Source organism: Arvicola amphibius, chromosome 1 (genome assembly GCF_903992535.2).
Source record: "Arvicola amphibius chromosome 1, mArvAmp1.2, whole genome shotgun sequence".
Lineage (NCBI taxonomy): Eukaryota > Metazoa > Chordata > Mammalia > Rodentia > Cricetidae > Arvicola > Arvicola amphibius.
In genome coordinates this window covers 181,638,320-181,652,191 of record NC_052047.1, presented here as the reverse complement: position 1 = coordinate 181,652,191, position 13,872 = coordinate 181,638,320, and the positions used below count along the sequence as shown (strand labels likewise).

General features: G+C 43.4%; 1 protein-coding gene across 2 annotated transcripts in view; it reads left to right on the top strand.

Moving 5' to 3' along the window:
- The window catches only part of Mms19 (MMS19 homolog, cytosolic iron-sulfur assembly component), a 36,061-nt gene that overhangs the window by 20,105 nt on the left and 2,084 nt on the right, over nucleotides 1–13,872 (top strand). The window contains exons 9-26 of one of the 2 annotated variants that reach the window (XM_038320789.1): nucleotides 2,322–2,408; nucleotides 3,044–3,118; nucleotides 3,853–3,930; nucleotides 4,523–4,661; nucleotides 4,913–5,067; nucleotides 5,282–5,360; nucleotides 5,627–5,752; nucleotides 5,938–6,019; nucleotides 6,532–6,632; nucleotides 6,731–6,880; nucleotides 8,136–8,291; nucleotides 9,855–9,954; nucleotides 10,616–10,718; nucleotides 10,867–10,935; nucleotides 11,125–11,251; nucleotides 12,133–12,233; nucleotides 12,663–12,719; nucleotides 13,236–13,422. In XM_038320789.1, the coding sequence (XP_038176717.1) occupies nucleotides 2,322–2,408; nucleotides 3,044–3,118; nucleotides 3,853–3,930; nucleotides 4,523–4,661; nucleotides 4,913–5,067; nucleotides 5,282–5,360; nucleotides 5,627–5,752; nucleotides 5,938–6,019; nucleotides 6,532–6,632; nucleotides 6,731–6,880; nucleotides 8,136–8,291; nucleotides 9,855–9,954; nucleotides 10,616–10,718; nucleotides 10,867–10,935; nucleotides 11,125–11,251; nucleotides 12,133–12,233; nucleotides 12,663–12,719; nucleotides 13,236–13,422 (1,972 nt within the window). Of the gene's footprint in view, nucleotides 1–2,321; nucleotides 2,409–3,043; nucleotides 3,119–3,852; nucleotides 3,931–4,522; nucleotides 4,662–4,889; nucleotides 5,068–5,281; nucleotides 5,361–5,626; nucleotides 5,753–5,937; nucleotides 6,020–6,531; nucleotides 6,633–6,730; nucleotides 6,881–8,135; nucleotides 8,292–9,854; nucleotides 9,955–10,615; nucleotides 10,719–10,866; nucleotides 10,936–11,124; nucleotides 11,252–12,132; nucleotides 12,234–12,662; nucleotides 12,720–13,235; nucleotides 13,423–13,872 lie in introns of those variants that run through there. The other variant, XM_038320798.1, reaches the window with a different exon arrangement.

Below are 13,872 nucleotides of genomic sequence, written 5' to 3'. Positions count from 1 at the left end.
TGATAACTGGTACATGTATGCCACAGGGTATAGGTAGATATCAGAGGACAACTTTGTGGAGTTGTCTCTCTTTCCACTTTTACATCAGTTCCCAGGATTGAACTCTGATCTCTAGTCTGTAGTTGACTTTTTGTTTTGTTTTGTTTTGTTTTAACTCTTTGGCTCTTTGTTCTTGCTCTTTTGGGGACCCACCACCCAGCTCCCAAATAAATCACACCCAGAGGCTTATAAATGCCCAGCCTTATCTTGGCTTATTTCTAGCCAGCTTTCCTTAACTTAAATTATTTCGTTCACCTTATGCCTCTGGGCTTTTTCCTTTTCTTCTGTATATCTTACTTTCATTCTTACTCAGTGGCTGTCTGTGTGACTAGGTGACTAATCCCAAAGGGCGACCTTTCCTTGTTCTCTTGCTCCTCCATCCTCTCAGATTTCTCCTCCCATTTCTTCTCTCTGCCTGCCAGCTTTACCTATCCTTCCTTCCAAGCTAATGGCCGGTCAGCTCATTATTAGACCAATCAGGAGCTTTAGACAGGCAAAGTAATACAGCTTCACAGAGTTAAACAAATGCAGCACATCTTTGTCATTAAACAAATGTTCCATAGCATAAACAAATGTAACACATCTTAAATAATATTCCTTGACACTAATCTTAGGCAGCAAGGGCCTTTAGTTGCTGAGCCATCACCACCCTCATTAAATCTCTTTTCTCTGTGTGTATGCACTCATATTTATATATATTTTCCTTGTTTTCTCCTAGTTTTTTGAGGGGAAGCCCTGAGTACATGTGATGGGAGTTCTGTATGAGCTTCATTTCCTCCTTTCTTTCTTTCCTTCCTTTCTTTCTCTTTTTCTTTCTTCCTTTATTTTTGTTGTTTATTGTAGGTTTTTTTGTTTTGTTTTTTGTTTTGGTTTTGTTTTTTTTGAGACAGGGTTTCTCTGTATAACAGTCCTAGATGTCCTGGATCTTGCTTTGTAGTCCAGGCTGTCCCGAACTCCCAGAGATCCACTTGCCTCTGCCTTTTGAGTGCTAAGATTAAAGGTGTGCCCCCCCCACCACCACCCTACTTAGCCCCATTTTAGAGTAACTTACATGGATAGCCTGGGAAATTCCCAAAATAATCTTATTTGGCTAATTATCTAGAAAAAGACCTTATGTCTGCCTAGCAGAAGAGAGCTGAGAATATCAATACTGGTACCGTATTACTTTGACCTCTGGGTGCAGCACTGAGGTCCTCTACTGCACCTATTCAGTCAAGAAAATTAAACCTCAGGGATCTGCTATTATTAAGGAAAAATAAGAAGCTATGTAGGACCTCAGATTGTTGCTTTTCTATCCCATTCCCAATTCCACTGTCCCTTACAATTGCCCATTCCACGCCTTTCAGGGACTGTGCAATGGGGGAATTAGTTATTCAGATACCCCCGGGGCTACCTAGAGTCCTTTCATCTTAGATGTGGGAGTCATTTTCTTACCATCTGCCTTGTATCTAGAATTATTTTGTGTATCTCGTAACTGGTTATCTTCAACATTCTGCTTTATGACTTTCAAAAATAAGAAACCCTTTACTGTATTTTTGGTACAGTTTCCAGAGGAGTAAAGAAAAAATCTAAAAATTTGGTTTTTTGTTTGTTTAATTGGTTGATTTTTTGAGACAAGGTTTCTCAGTAGCTATGGAGCCAGTCTTGGAACTTGCTGTGCAGACCAGACTGTTCTCAAACTCACAGAGATCCTCCCATCTCTTCCTCCTGAGCACTGGGATTAAAGGTGTGTGCCACCACTCCTGCCTAAAAATATTTTTAATGTAGCAGACAATGTATGTATCTTGTCATGGGTTCAATTCCAGGACTGAATACAAGTTTGGTGACACACACCTATGACCCTGACCCTTAAGAGGTAGATGCAAGACAATCAGAAGATCAAGGCCGGCATTGGCTACATACAGTGTTTCAAGTTAGCCTATGTGAAATCTTACGGAAAAAGATGTTTAATACTGTAAAAAATAAATGACTTGCTGTGTGTCACCACCCAATCCACGACTTAAATCCCTACACTTGAGAGGCAGAAGCAGACGTATCTGAGTTAAGGCCAGCATTGTCTACATAGTTCCAGGACAGCCAGGGCTAAATAGAAAGACCCTGTCCCAAGAAACAAAAATAAAGTAATACCTAAAAGACAAAAATATGTAAGAGTGAGCATGTCTTCTTGCTGGGACCGCATGATGTATGATTGTGCTAGATTGGGTCTAAGTGTCACCTGTTCTGCAGGCTTGCTAGGTTCAGATTAAGGGCTAAAGTGTTCCGTGGTTCCTTTCCATTTTCAGCCACCTAATGATCCCTATGGCATCCAGAGAGAAGATCTCATCCTGAGTCTCCGTGCTGTGCTGGCTTCTACACCACGTTTTGCTGAGGTGAGTCTGGTCTAGGTGAAGGTAGTCTCTGCCCAGAGAGGGCTCTAAAGGGAGAGCAGCAGGGGGTTTGGACAAAGGGCTCAGCAGTTAAGAGCACTGGCTGCTCTTCCAGAGGACCTGTGTTTGATTCCCAGCACCCACATGGTAGCTCATAATCATTTATCACTCTATTTCCAGATGATCCATTACCTACATGGTACCAGGCCTCCATGGTACCAGGCATGCATGTGGTACACAGGCATGCATGCAGGCACACACTCATACATACAAAATAATAGAAACAAGGGTTTTTTTTTTTTTTTTAAGTAAAAACATGGGGAGAAAGAAAACTCTTACATTTTAGCATATGCCAAACATTTTCAGACTTTCAGTATCAAAACTTCACCATCTTATCTCCCAAAATACTAATCTCTTTTGTAGACATTGTACTTGATGTCTGTCAACTTTGCTCTTGTGCCTGTTTCTCAGGTACTACAGCATGGCAGGAAAGTTAGCTTACACTTGTAACTCCTGGCCTGCGTCTTACTTCTTGATGTGGCAACTGTCTCTTAGGACTGATGACAATATGGACATGGTTGTTGGTCCTGATGGCTAAGACGCTATCTCAGGCTTAAGTTTTTCCTTCTTTCTTACAGTTCTTGCTGCCTCTGCTGATTGAGAAAGTAGATTCTGAGATTTTAAGTGCCAAGCTAGATTCTCTGCAAACTCTGGTGAGTAGGATCCAGTTATCCTTACAAAAGTTAGTGGTACTAAAAATACAGTTTCTTGGACAGCTGGAGGCCAATTAGTTCATGTACTTCATGGGCCCATATTTGGGCTTCTTTGGTTGGTCTAAGCCTGGTACCATTCATATTGTCTTACTCTGTATAACCAACAACTGGTCAGTGTTCATCTTTTTGTTGGCTTTGTTTGTTTGTTTTGTTTTTGTTTTTTGGATTTTTGAGAAAGGGTCTCTTAGCCTAGTCTGGTCCTGATCTTTTTACCTCCACCTCCCAAGTACTGAGATTAGTTGTGTGTTGCCACTCCAGACTTTGTTTTTTGTTTTGTTTTGTTTTGTTTTGTTGGTTTTTCGAGACAGGGTTTCCCTGGAGTTTCTAGAGCCTGTCCTGGAATTCTTGTAGACCAGGCTGGCCTCGAACGCAGAGATCCGCCTGCCTCTGCCTCCCGAGTGCTGGGATTAAAGGCGTGCGCCACTACCGCCCGGCTTCCAGACTTTGTTTTAGGGGAAGGTGTGTTGGAAATTAAACCCAGAACTTCATATATCCTAAGTAAACACTCTTCCATGGGCTATGTCAGCCTTATGCTCTTAAGAGTCAGAGTAAGATCTTTTCTGTGCCCTGGGTATGACTGTTAGAATGCCTTGAAGGTTTTCCTGCTAGAGTTCACCATGTATCCCAGAGCATCTTGAGTGTGAGCTTCCTGATGCCTGCCATTCTCTTGGCAGAATGCTTGCTGTGCTGTATATGGACAAAAGGAACTAAAGGACTTCCTCCCGAGCCTTTGGGCTTCTATCCGCAGAGAGGTGAGTGTTAGTTAGGTAATCTCACTGCTGTTAACTGACAGGTGTCAGGCATGAGGGGAAGTAATATCCCTTCTCTGTCCTCTTCCCTATCTCCCCAGGGTCAAGGTGCTGTGTTTGTTATTTCAGTGAACAAGCAAGGGGATAGATAGACTTCAGTTGAATGGCAACGGAGACAGTTCCCTTCTTATGAGGGCTGCCTGCTTGGTGATCGTACATGACCCCCATTTGTACACACCTCCTTCTTGACTTCTCATTGCAAGGAACATAAGTTATGGTGTTTCTGGCACCATCTGAATGTAAAGGTAGAGAAAAAGATGTAAAATAAGACTTACGATCACCTCTGTTCAGAGTTGGTAACCTGTTTCTACAAACTGTAATATGTCATTCCTAGTGAGACAAAGAAAGACTTGCTGAATATATAACCAAGAAAGAAGATACTAGGTTGGGAGTTTTAGCTATCATTGCTGTGCCCCAAACTTTCTCAAACATATATTTCTGACCCCAATGGAAAAAAAATTAAAAAGGCAGTGGATGTGTGGGACCTCATCTGGTACAAGCTTACCTTAGTAGCCATGGGATCCCTCCCTGACAGGTGTTCCAGACGGCAAGTGAGCGCGTAGAAGCAGAGGGCCTGGCAGCCCTCCACTCCCTGACTGCGTGTTTGTCTTGCTCTGTGCTGAGGGCTGATGCTGAGGACCTTCTTGACTCCTTCCTCAGCACCATTCTACAGGGTAATGGGAACTTGGAACCAGCAAAGGGAGTGAGCACCTTAGAGCTAGCATTCCTTTAGGGCCAGTGGCCCTTTATGGGTCACCCCCACATGTTCAGTGATTAGGGGACTGCAGCCCTACATTGTATCGAAGACAATTAGATGGTAACTGGTAGCAAACAGTTCCAAGTGTCAGTGAGCAGTCTCTGTGGATAATGGGGAATCAGGCAATATTTGACCTACTCCCCAGGTCTGTGATTGCTGCCTCTCTAGACTGCAGGCATCATCTATGTGAACCAGATATGAAACTGGTGTGGCCTAGTGCCAAGCTGTTGCAGGCTGCTGCAGGTGCGTCTGCCCGGGCCTGTGAGCACATCACCCGCAACGTGCTTCCCTTGCTCCTGGAACAGTTCCACAAGCACAGTCAGGTAAGGGGACAGGTGGGAACTGATGCTGTGGTCCCTTTCTTAGAGATTGAAGCTCTAGTGTGGGCCCAGATAGATCTGGGTTTGCTCCTGTTTGCTTCTTGTTCCTTATTTCCTCTCACAGTCTCAGTCTTAAATAGAAGGTTAATTCCTAGAGGATCAGGACTGAAGTCCTTGAAAATATTCTTTGACCCCAGTACTCCTTGAAACATTACAGAGCAACCAGCGACGGACAATCCTTGAAATGCTCCTGGGTTTCTTAAAGCTACAGCAGAAATGGAACTATGAAGAGAAAGGTGAGGTCACTTTGTAGTTGAGTTACCCTGGGCAGTTGTTGAGCCCTATTGCCCAGGAATATTGCAGCAGTGTGCTACAGAGTAGTCAAGAGGAGTGGACCCGTTCAGAGATTGCAGTACAAGACTATACTGAATGAACTGTCATTTTCCAGTGTGTGTCCTACAAGTCCAGTGGTTTGAGTTCTTAAAATCTGCCACATGTTGTCTGTAGCACTACAGACAGGGATAGGCCATAAGCTCTCTGACCTGGCCTCTATTTTTCCTAGATGAAAGGCCTCTGACTAGCTTCAAGGACCAGCTGTGCTCATTGGTATTCATGGCTCTAACAGACCCCAGCACCCAGCTTCAGCTTGTTGGCATCCGGACACTCACAGTTTTAGGTTCTCAGCCAGGTATGTCTTGAATGAAAAAAGATAAAGGGAGTGTATTGATCCCTTCTTGTGTTGTCTTAAGTGAAGAGCAGTGGTTTCCTCATTATCATTGCAGCACTAGATGATGTGAATTTCTGGTAAGATTTCTCCAAAGGGTTGTAGCTGCAAGGAAGGAAAGCTGAAGCTTTTGTTCTTTCTAAATACAGATCTTCTATCTTCTGGGGACTTGGAGCTGGCAATAGGTCACCTGTACCGACTGAGCTTCCTGGAGGAAGATTTCCAGAGTTGGTGAGAATCTAAAGCAGTGAGGAAAAGCAATGTTTTTCTTGCCTTTTTATCAGCAGCAGCTGCTGCAGCGAGAACCAGAGTTCTATGCTATGTTATTATTGTTGCTGAGTGCTTGGAAAGATATAGGACTACTCTCTCTTCTTGGTCATTAGAAGACCTATCCAGCCAGGCAGTGGTGGCACACACCTTTAATTCCAGCACTTGGAAGACAGAGGCAGGCAGGTCTATGTAAGTTTGTGCTCAACCTGGTCTACATAGTGAGTTCCAGGACAGCTAGGGCTACACAGAGAAACCCTATCTTGAAAATAACAAAACAAAACTATACACACACACACACACACACACACACACAAAAGAAGACTTATCCAATTATGTTTTGTAGGACTTGGGTCTTGCTTTTCAGCAAGGTAGCCATGAGAGCCCATTCTCTGAATCTTCCTGCTGGCGGGCCTTGGGAAAAGAATTATGGGCCAAGGCTCAGCTAATACTCTAATACTCTTCTTTGTCTCCAGTCGGGTGGCAGCACTGGAGGCATCTGGAACCCTTACCACACTCTATCCTGGAGCCTTCAGCAGCCACCTGCTACCCAAGCTTGCTAAGGAGCTACATAAAGGTATATGTGCTAATCCGTAGCCCAACCCTTGCCAGCGGGGCTTTCTGAAGGCCTTCACACCATCACACAGTGAAAACTTATCTCACCAATTGCTTTAGGTGAGTCAGATGTGGCTAGAGAAGATGGTCTCATGAAAAGTTCCCGGCATTTCTACTGTCTGCAAGCTTTGTCAGCCATTTCAACACATCCCAGCATTGTCAGGGAGACACTACCTCTGCTGCTGCAGCATCTCTGTCAAGCAAACAAAGGTAGCTACCAGTTAGTTACCAACAAGGGGCAGGGCAAAATGGAACCTTGGGCTAGGGACTGTAAAGTTGTAATTGTAGTTGTTGTCCATAGCAGTGGCATGGTAAGCTCTTTAAAAATCAATACCTAGTAACTGTAATAATATTAGAATAGTAATACAGTATGTGGATTATATATTTATGATTGTACAGGATGATATTTCGATACAAATACACCAGAAGAAAGTGATGTATCTATGAACTTAGATATCTGCCCATTTTGTGTCTCAGAAGTGTTCAGAATCATGTCTACTAGGTACTTTGCAATATTCAAAAAACTGTTGTCATCCATAGTTCCCCTGTTGAGCATTAGGGGCCATGTCTCCTGGGCCTGGGGAGATGGTTTGGTCAGTAAAGTGCTTGTCTCACAAGCACAAAAACCTAAGGTTCTGTCCTGAGCACCTACAAAAGAAGCCAGGCACACTTGCCTTAATCTCAGCTCTGTGGAGTCAGAGACAGGAGGATCCTCACTCAAAAATAAAGTGGGCTGTGATCACAGAAGACACCTACAACTATCCATGTGCACACACCCACCAAAAGCTCTTCCGATCCAGTGTGGCATCCAATATGTCCTCTATCTGTTCTCCCTTTCATTTTCTTTCTAGGCTCTGGCACCCAATATTTGAAACGTGAAATATTTTTCTTTCTTGTGGACATGATAAACTTAAATGAAATGAAAGAAAGAAAAAGCTCAGTCTAACCCAGTCAATTTCATTATCCTTAAACAATGAATGAACTACTCTTCTTGAATTACACATGTACATGTTCTTTGACTCAGGAATTCTTTTTTTAGAGATCCTGTTATTTTATCTGTATGTACGAAAGTTGTACCGTGAGCTGGGGATATAGCTTAGTTGGTAGAGCACTTACCTAGTGTGTATGAAATACTAGGTGGCATCCACAGCCCTGCATCAAATTAGGCATTATCTTACCTGCCTGTAAACCAACACTAGGAGGTCGAGGCAGATGATCAGAAATGCAAGATTGTCCTTGGATGACCCTTCCAGAGGACCTTGGTTCAATTCCCAGCATTCACGTGGCAGCTCACTCCACTCATAAGGATCCCTGATGTCCTCTTCCGGCTTCTGTGGGCACTAAGCATGCATGTGCTATATAGACAGACGTACAGGCAAAACACCTATAGGCAGTTTTTAAAGAAAATACCTGGAAGTGCTTGAGAGAAAACCCTATAAAGAATATGACTTTTCTCTCCACACAGGGAATATGAATACAGAACCCAGTGAAATTACTGCTATCTGTCAAAGTCTCCAGCAAGTGGCAGAAAAATGCCAGCAGGACCCTGAGAGCTACTGGTATTTCCACGAGACAGCTGTACCCTACCTGTTTGGTTTGGCTGTCCAGGCTTCCATGCCAGGTAATTTTCTGTGCTTCATATTTTAGGAAGTTGGCTTTCTACTTTCATTAGACAGCACCAGCACCTCATGGGTATTGGCACTGCCTGTTGTACTGTCGAGTACAAATCCCACTTAAGGCAAAGATGACCAGGGACAGTAACCAGAATCCGGTGGTGATGGCAGCAATAAAAGGGATGCACATTTTAAGTGCTGTACTCTAGTGGATTAGGATTGAACTCTGAAGTCTAGTGGGCCTGGTTGGGTTTTATGTTTAGCTCGCTAACTTTTTAAGATACCTTATCGTTCTCGTGTGTGTGTGTGTGTGTGTAACATGTGTTTATGTATAACGTGTATGTGTCTAACATATGTACGTATATATGTATATGTTATACATAGAACCACATATATTACACGATCACGGCGTCGTTGGTAAGGATTAAAAGCATTGTATGACAACAGTGCTCATTGTATGATAGTTGCTATAAATAAGACCCCATAAAGATAAGCATATATCTTGAAAATTTTTAGAAGACTGACGTTTCTACTTAGTGTCAGGACTGCCCCTATTAGCCGGCCTCATTTTCTACTGTTGACTAGTGTAAGCCCAGTGCACACTTGTCTTGTGCCCCTAGTTTAGACCAGTACCACTTCTGCCTCACTGCAAGATTTTAAACCATAACATTTCTGCAGGATATATTGACTTATTGACTTTACCAGGTGTGGTGGAGTACTCCTATAATCCCAATGGAAAGTAGAAACAGGAGGATTAGGAGTTCAGGGATAGCCTGGGTTACATGAGACCCTTTTCCCAAAAAGCATGGTGGTCCATGCCTTTAATTCCAGCACTCAAGAGGCAAAGTCAAGTGGATCTCTGTGAGTAAGTTTGAAGCTAGCCTGGTCTACATAGCAAGTTCCAGGCTAGCTAATGCTACATATGATACCCAGTCTCCAAAGGTGGTGGGGAACCCTGAAATATTAGAGGCTAGATAGCTCAGTAGTTAAAAGTGCTTGCTGCTCTTCCTGAGCATAGTTCCCAAACTTAGGTGGCTCATAACTACCTGTCACTCTAGCTCCAGGGGATCCCATACTCTCTTCTGGACTCTGAGGACATCTGCATTCATGTACATCCCCCCCCCAAGCACATGCACACACAATACATATACACATAATTTAATTAAAAATAATTTTTTAAAAAGAATATTACTCTAGAGTTAGCCTGTTATGAGGCGGACAAGAACTACTTTGAATTCCTTCCTCCTTCTTGCTAGTCTCACTGTTTAGCTCGGGCTTGACCATAAGCCCATAGTCTTCCTGCTTCAGGCTTGTAAAGGCTGATGTTATAGGCAGTCTTGACCCAAATTTGGATTTTGTTTGTTTGTTTTTTCTTTGAGAGACAGGGTGTAGTCCTGGCTGTTGTGAAACTTGCTCTGTAGACCAGGCTGGCCTCAAACTCACAGAGATCCGCCTGTTTAAAGGCCTTTAAAGGAAATATGCTGCCACCTCCAGGCCAGATTTGGGTTTCTGAACCAGTAGTGGCTTTATGGTTCTATAGATTGTCATGCATATGTGTTTTGGTTTTGCAGAGAAGGAATCCTCAGTTCTGAGAAGAGTACTGTTGGAGGATGAGGTCTTGGCTGCCTTGGCATCTGTCATTGTAACTGCTACTACCCACCTGAGCCCTGAGTGAGTATAACATGAGTTACCTGAACCTCAGGGATGGAGAAAACATTCTTGGGCAGGAGTCACAGGTGGTGCTTTCTCAGTTGTCCTTGTTCCTGTATGTAAGTATGGAGGCAGTTGTTTTATAAGTTTAATGACCAAAGAAAAGGAAGGACCTTTTAAAAACACCACAGCCTATTGGGTGAGCCTTTGGATTAGTGGTTTTTGTTAGTAATTTATGTTGCTAGGGAATTTTTTAGGTTTATTTTTGCTTCATGTGTGTTAGGGTCTTGCCTGCATATGTATGTGTGCACAATGTGTATGTGTTGCCTGATGAAGTCAGGTGTCTGATCCTTTGAAATTTAGTTGCAACTGTTAGCCTCTATGTGGGTTCTGGTAATCAAACTCGAGTCTTCTGCAAGGACAAGTGCTCTTATCCACAGAACCATCTTTCCAGTCCCGGGATCAATGGGTTTTGTTTGTTTTTGTTTTTGGAGGTCACCAGTGAACTGTTTTTAAAATATGCATTGAACTCCTCATAAAACTGTAGGCAAAAGGAGGATAGGGTTTGATTGTGCAAGTAATTGTGCCAAATTAACATGTTGAATATGTGGATAACCATGGCACCTGCACACAGATGTGCACATACTCTGGCTTCTTAATGATACCGGTACTCTGTCTCCAGACTAGCTGCCCAGAGTGTCATGTGCATCGTGCCCCTCTTCTTAGATGGCAACACCTCCTTTCTACCTGAGAATAGCTTCCCAAGCCGATTCCAGCCATTCCAGGTAATAATCTAATAGCTCTGATGGTCTGAATCTTGGAGTTTATATTCTTTAGACTCAACTTTAGGACTATTCTGGGATAGGCAAAGGGACATACATACATGCCTACTACCAGTAAGACAGGCTCATCAGAGCTCTTCTTCCTTCACAGAGTGGCTCCTCTGCACAGAGGCGACTGGTTGCACTGCTTACAGCTTTTGTCTGCTCCCTGCCACGAAATGTAAGTGGGCACATTTAAGACTCTGGAACTCAGATGTCCTTGGGCTGAGCTTGGCCACAGGCTAAGCTTTCTTGCTTCCCCCATTTAAAGAAGTTCTTTTCCATGCTGATCTCTGATGTCACTTTCTATTGAGTATTTCTTGGAGTTCAAGTGTCTTCTGGGTCCATTACATGGCCAGGTTTTCTATAGGTGGAAATCCCTCAGCTGAACCGACTTATGCGGGAGCTTCTGGAACAGAGCTGCTGCCACAGCTGCTCCTTTTCTTCCACTGCCGCCGCCAAGTGCTTCGCAGGACTCCTCAACAAGCACCCTCCAGGTACTGGGCTGGGTCTGGGATAGAAACCTTTCTTTGTCACCTAGTGATGAAATCTACACGTTTAGTTTTTGTTCTCATTAAAGGAACTCATAATGACTTCACTTACTGTCTTCAGTCTTGTCAGAGACTAGAGTTTGGCAGAGCATTTCAGGGTTCAAAATGAGAATAGGAGGAGCACGTTCAACTCACTTCTGCCATCTTATTCCATCATGGTGCTATCAAGAATAATTTTTTAAAAATAGATTTGTTTGCGAAACAGAAGAGATGGCTCAGTGATTAGGAGTATGTACTAGATTCCTGGATCAGTTCTCAGCAGCCATGTCAGAAATCTTACAACAGCCTCTAAGTCTAGCTCCAGAAGAAAATGACACCCTCTTCTGGACTCCAGGACTACCTGCACTCAGACATATATAGCTGTACACAGACACATGCATACCTATACTTAAAGACAATAGTAAAAATATTTTTAGAAGGTGCTTGTCTGTCTGTCTGTCTGTATGTATGTATGTATGTATGTATGAATGAATGAGTGAAGGGCATTGGATCCCCTGGAACTGAAGTTACATGTGGTTGTGAACTACTTTGTGTGTCTTTGGAGACATATGCTGGTCTTCTCCAAGAGCAACTAGTACTCTCAACTGCTGAGCCTTCTTTCCTAGCCTCCATGGTGTAAGTCTTTATTGGAGTAGACAACTCTCTCCTCAGGCACCAGCACCTTGCTATTGAGAGTACTGCACCAGACTCTGCTACTGGCATTCTGTCATTTTAATTGTCTTTTTCTAATAGCTTCTTCTCAAGTACTGTGCATATAAATGATTTACATCCTTTGTCATTAAAGGAAGAAAATACATTGTCATTATAACATGTACCTTTCTTCTTAGGGCAGCAATTGGATGAATTCCTCCAGCTTGCTATGGACACAGTGGAGACTGGCCTGGTCTCTGGATCTTCTCGTAATCAGGCTTTTGCTCTCCTGCTCTGGGTGAGGAGGTAGCATAGATGCTGGTTAGATAGACAAAATATTCATGTTTGTCCCTCTTCTACTGTTGTGTTAAAATACCATGACTGAGATACCTTATTAAAAAAAGTATTTAATTGGGTTTACAACTGGTCTCGGGGTCAGAGGCATGACAGCTGGAACAGCTGTGGGCTCACATCTTGATCCAAAATCAGGAGGCAGAGGAAGACACTGTGGTTTGAGGCTTGAAATCTCTGACGTACTTCTCCAGCAAAGCCACACCTAATCTCTGAACAGCCACCAACTGGGGACCAAGTATCCAAATGGCTAAGACTTATGGGAGACATCTCATTCAAACTACAAAAGCCCCTGAGCCACCATTTGTAACAAGTGTGCCTTGGAGTTCTGGAGTTTGAATGACAGACCCTGACTTCTCTCTTCTCTGCTTAACAGGTAACCAAGGCTTTAGTCCTCAGATACCATCCTCTCAGCACCTGCCTTACCACCCGAGTAAGTCTTTCCTGATAAATAACTGGGATCTAAACAAGAACCTCCTTTTGATCCCATTTCCCTCTTACTAGTATTTTTGTTGGGCATGGTACCACATGCCTTTTACCCAAGGCACTTAGGCAGAGGCAGGCAGATCTCTGAGTATGAGGCCAGCCTGGTCTGCCTAGAGAGTTCCAACCAGGGCAAACAGAGCTACCTGTCTCAAAAGAAAAAATATATTATGTATATATTTTGCTTGTGTGTACACATACTTGCCTGCTGCCCAAGGAGAGCAGAGGACATAGCCAGATACCCTGGAAATAGGGTATAAATGTTTGTAAGACACCTTGTGGGTGCTGGGAAGTGAAACCAAGTTCTCTAAATGAACAGTAAGTGATATTTCAACCACTGTCCACCTATCCAGCCCCTTGTTTATTATTCTAAGAAGGCTTTCATCCTTTTTGGTATTTGAGAGAGTTTTCTTTCTGGCATACCTCAAAGGCTTTTTTATTTATGTATTTATTTTGGTCCCACCAGCTCATGGGCCTCCTCAGTGATCCAGAACTAGGCCCTGCAGCAGCCGATGGCTTCTCTCTACTCATGTCTGACTGCACTGATGTGTTGACTCGTGCCGGCCATGCTGATGTTCGGATTATGTTCCGCCAGCGGTTCTTCACAGACAATGTGCCTGCTTTGGTCCAAGGCTTCCATGCTGCTCCCCAAGGTGTCTGAAAGCTGAACCCCAAATCCATGGACATCTCCTTGGCCAGTCTCTACAGTAATTTAAGACCCAGATGCTTTATCCTCAGAGTGATCTGTACCTACAAAGCCACACTTCCATCCCTTTTCCTTGATGAGTACATCGGAGCTATTGTGAGCTCAAGAATCTTAGAGAAAGAGAAAACGAACATGTTCATGTAGAAGCCAAAAGTCAGCATCAGCTATCTTTTATTACATTTTTTTAACTGCATACTACACAATATGCCTGTGGAGGTCTTTCCTTCCACCACGTAGATCCCAAGGTTTGAACTCAAAATTGTCAGGCTTGACAGCAGGTGCCATTACCTTGCTGGTCTGATTGCTCTTCCATTGTTTACATGTTTGTTATGTGTATGTGTTCAGGGATCAAAAACAACTTGTAAAACTTATACCAAATGGGTTCCAGGGATTGAGC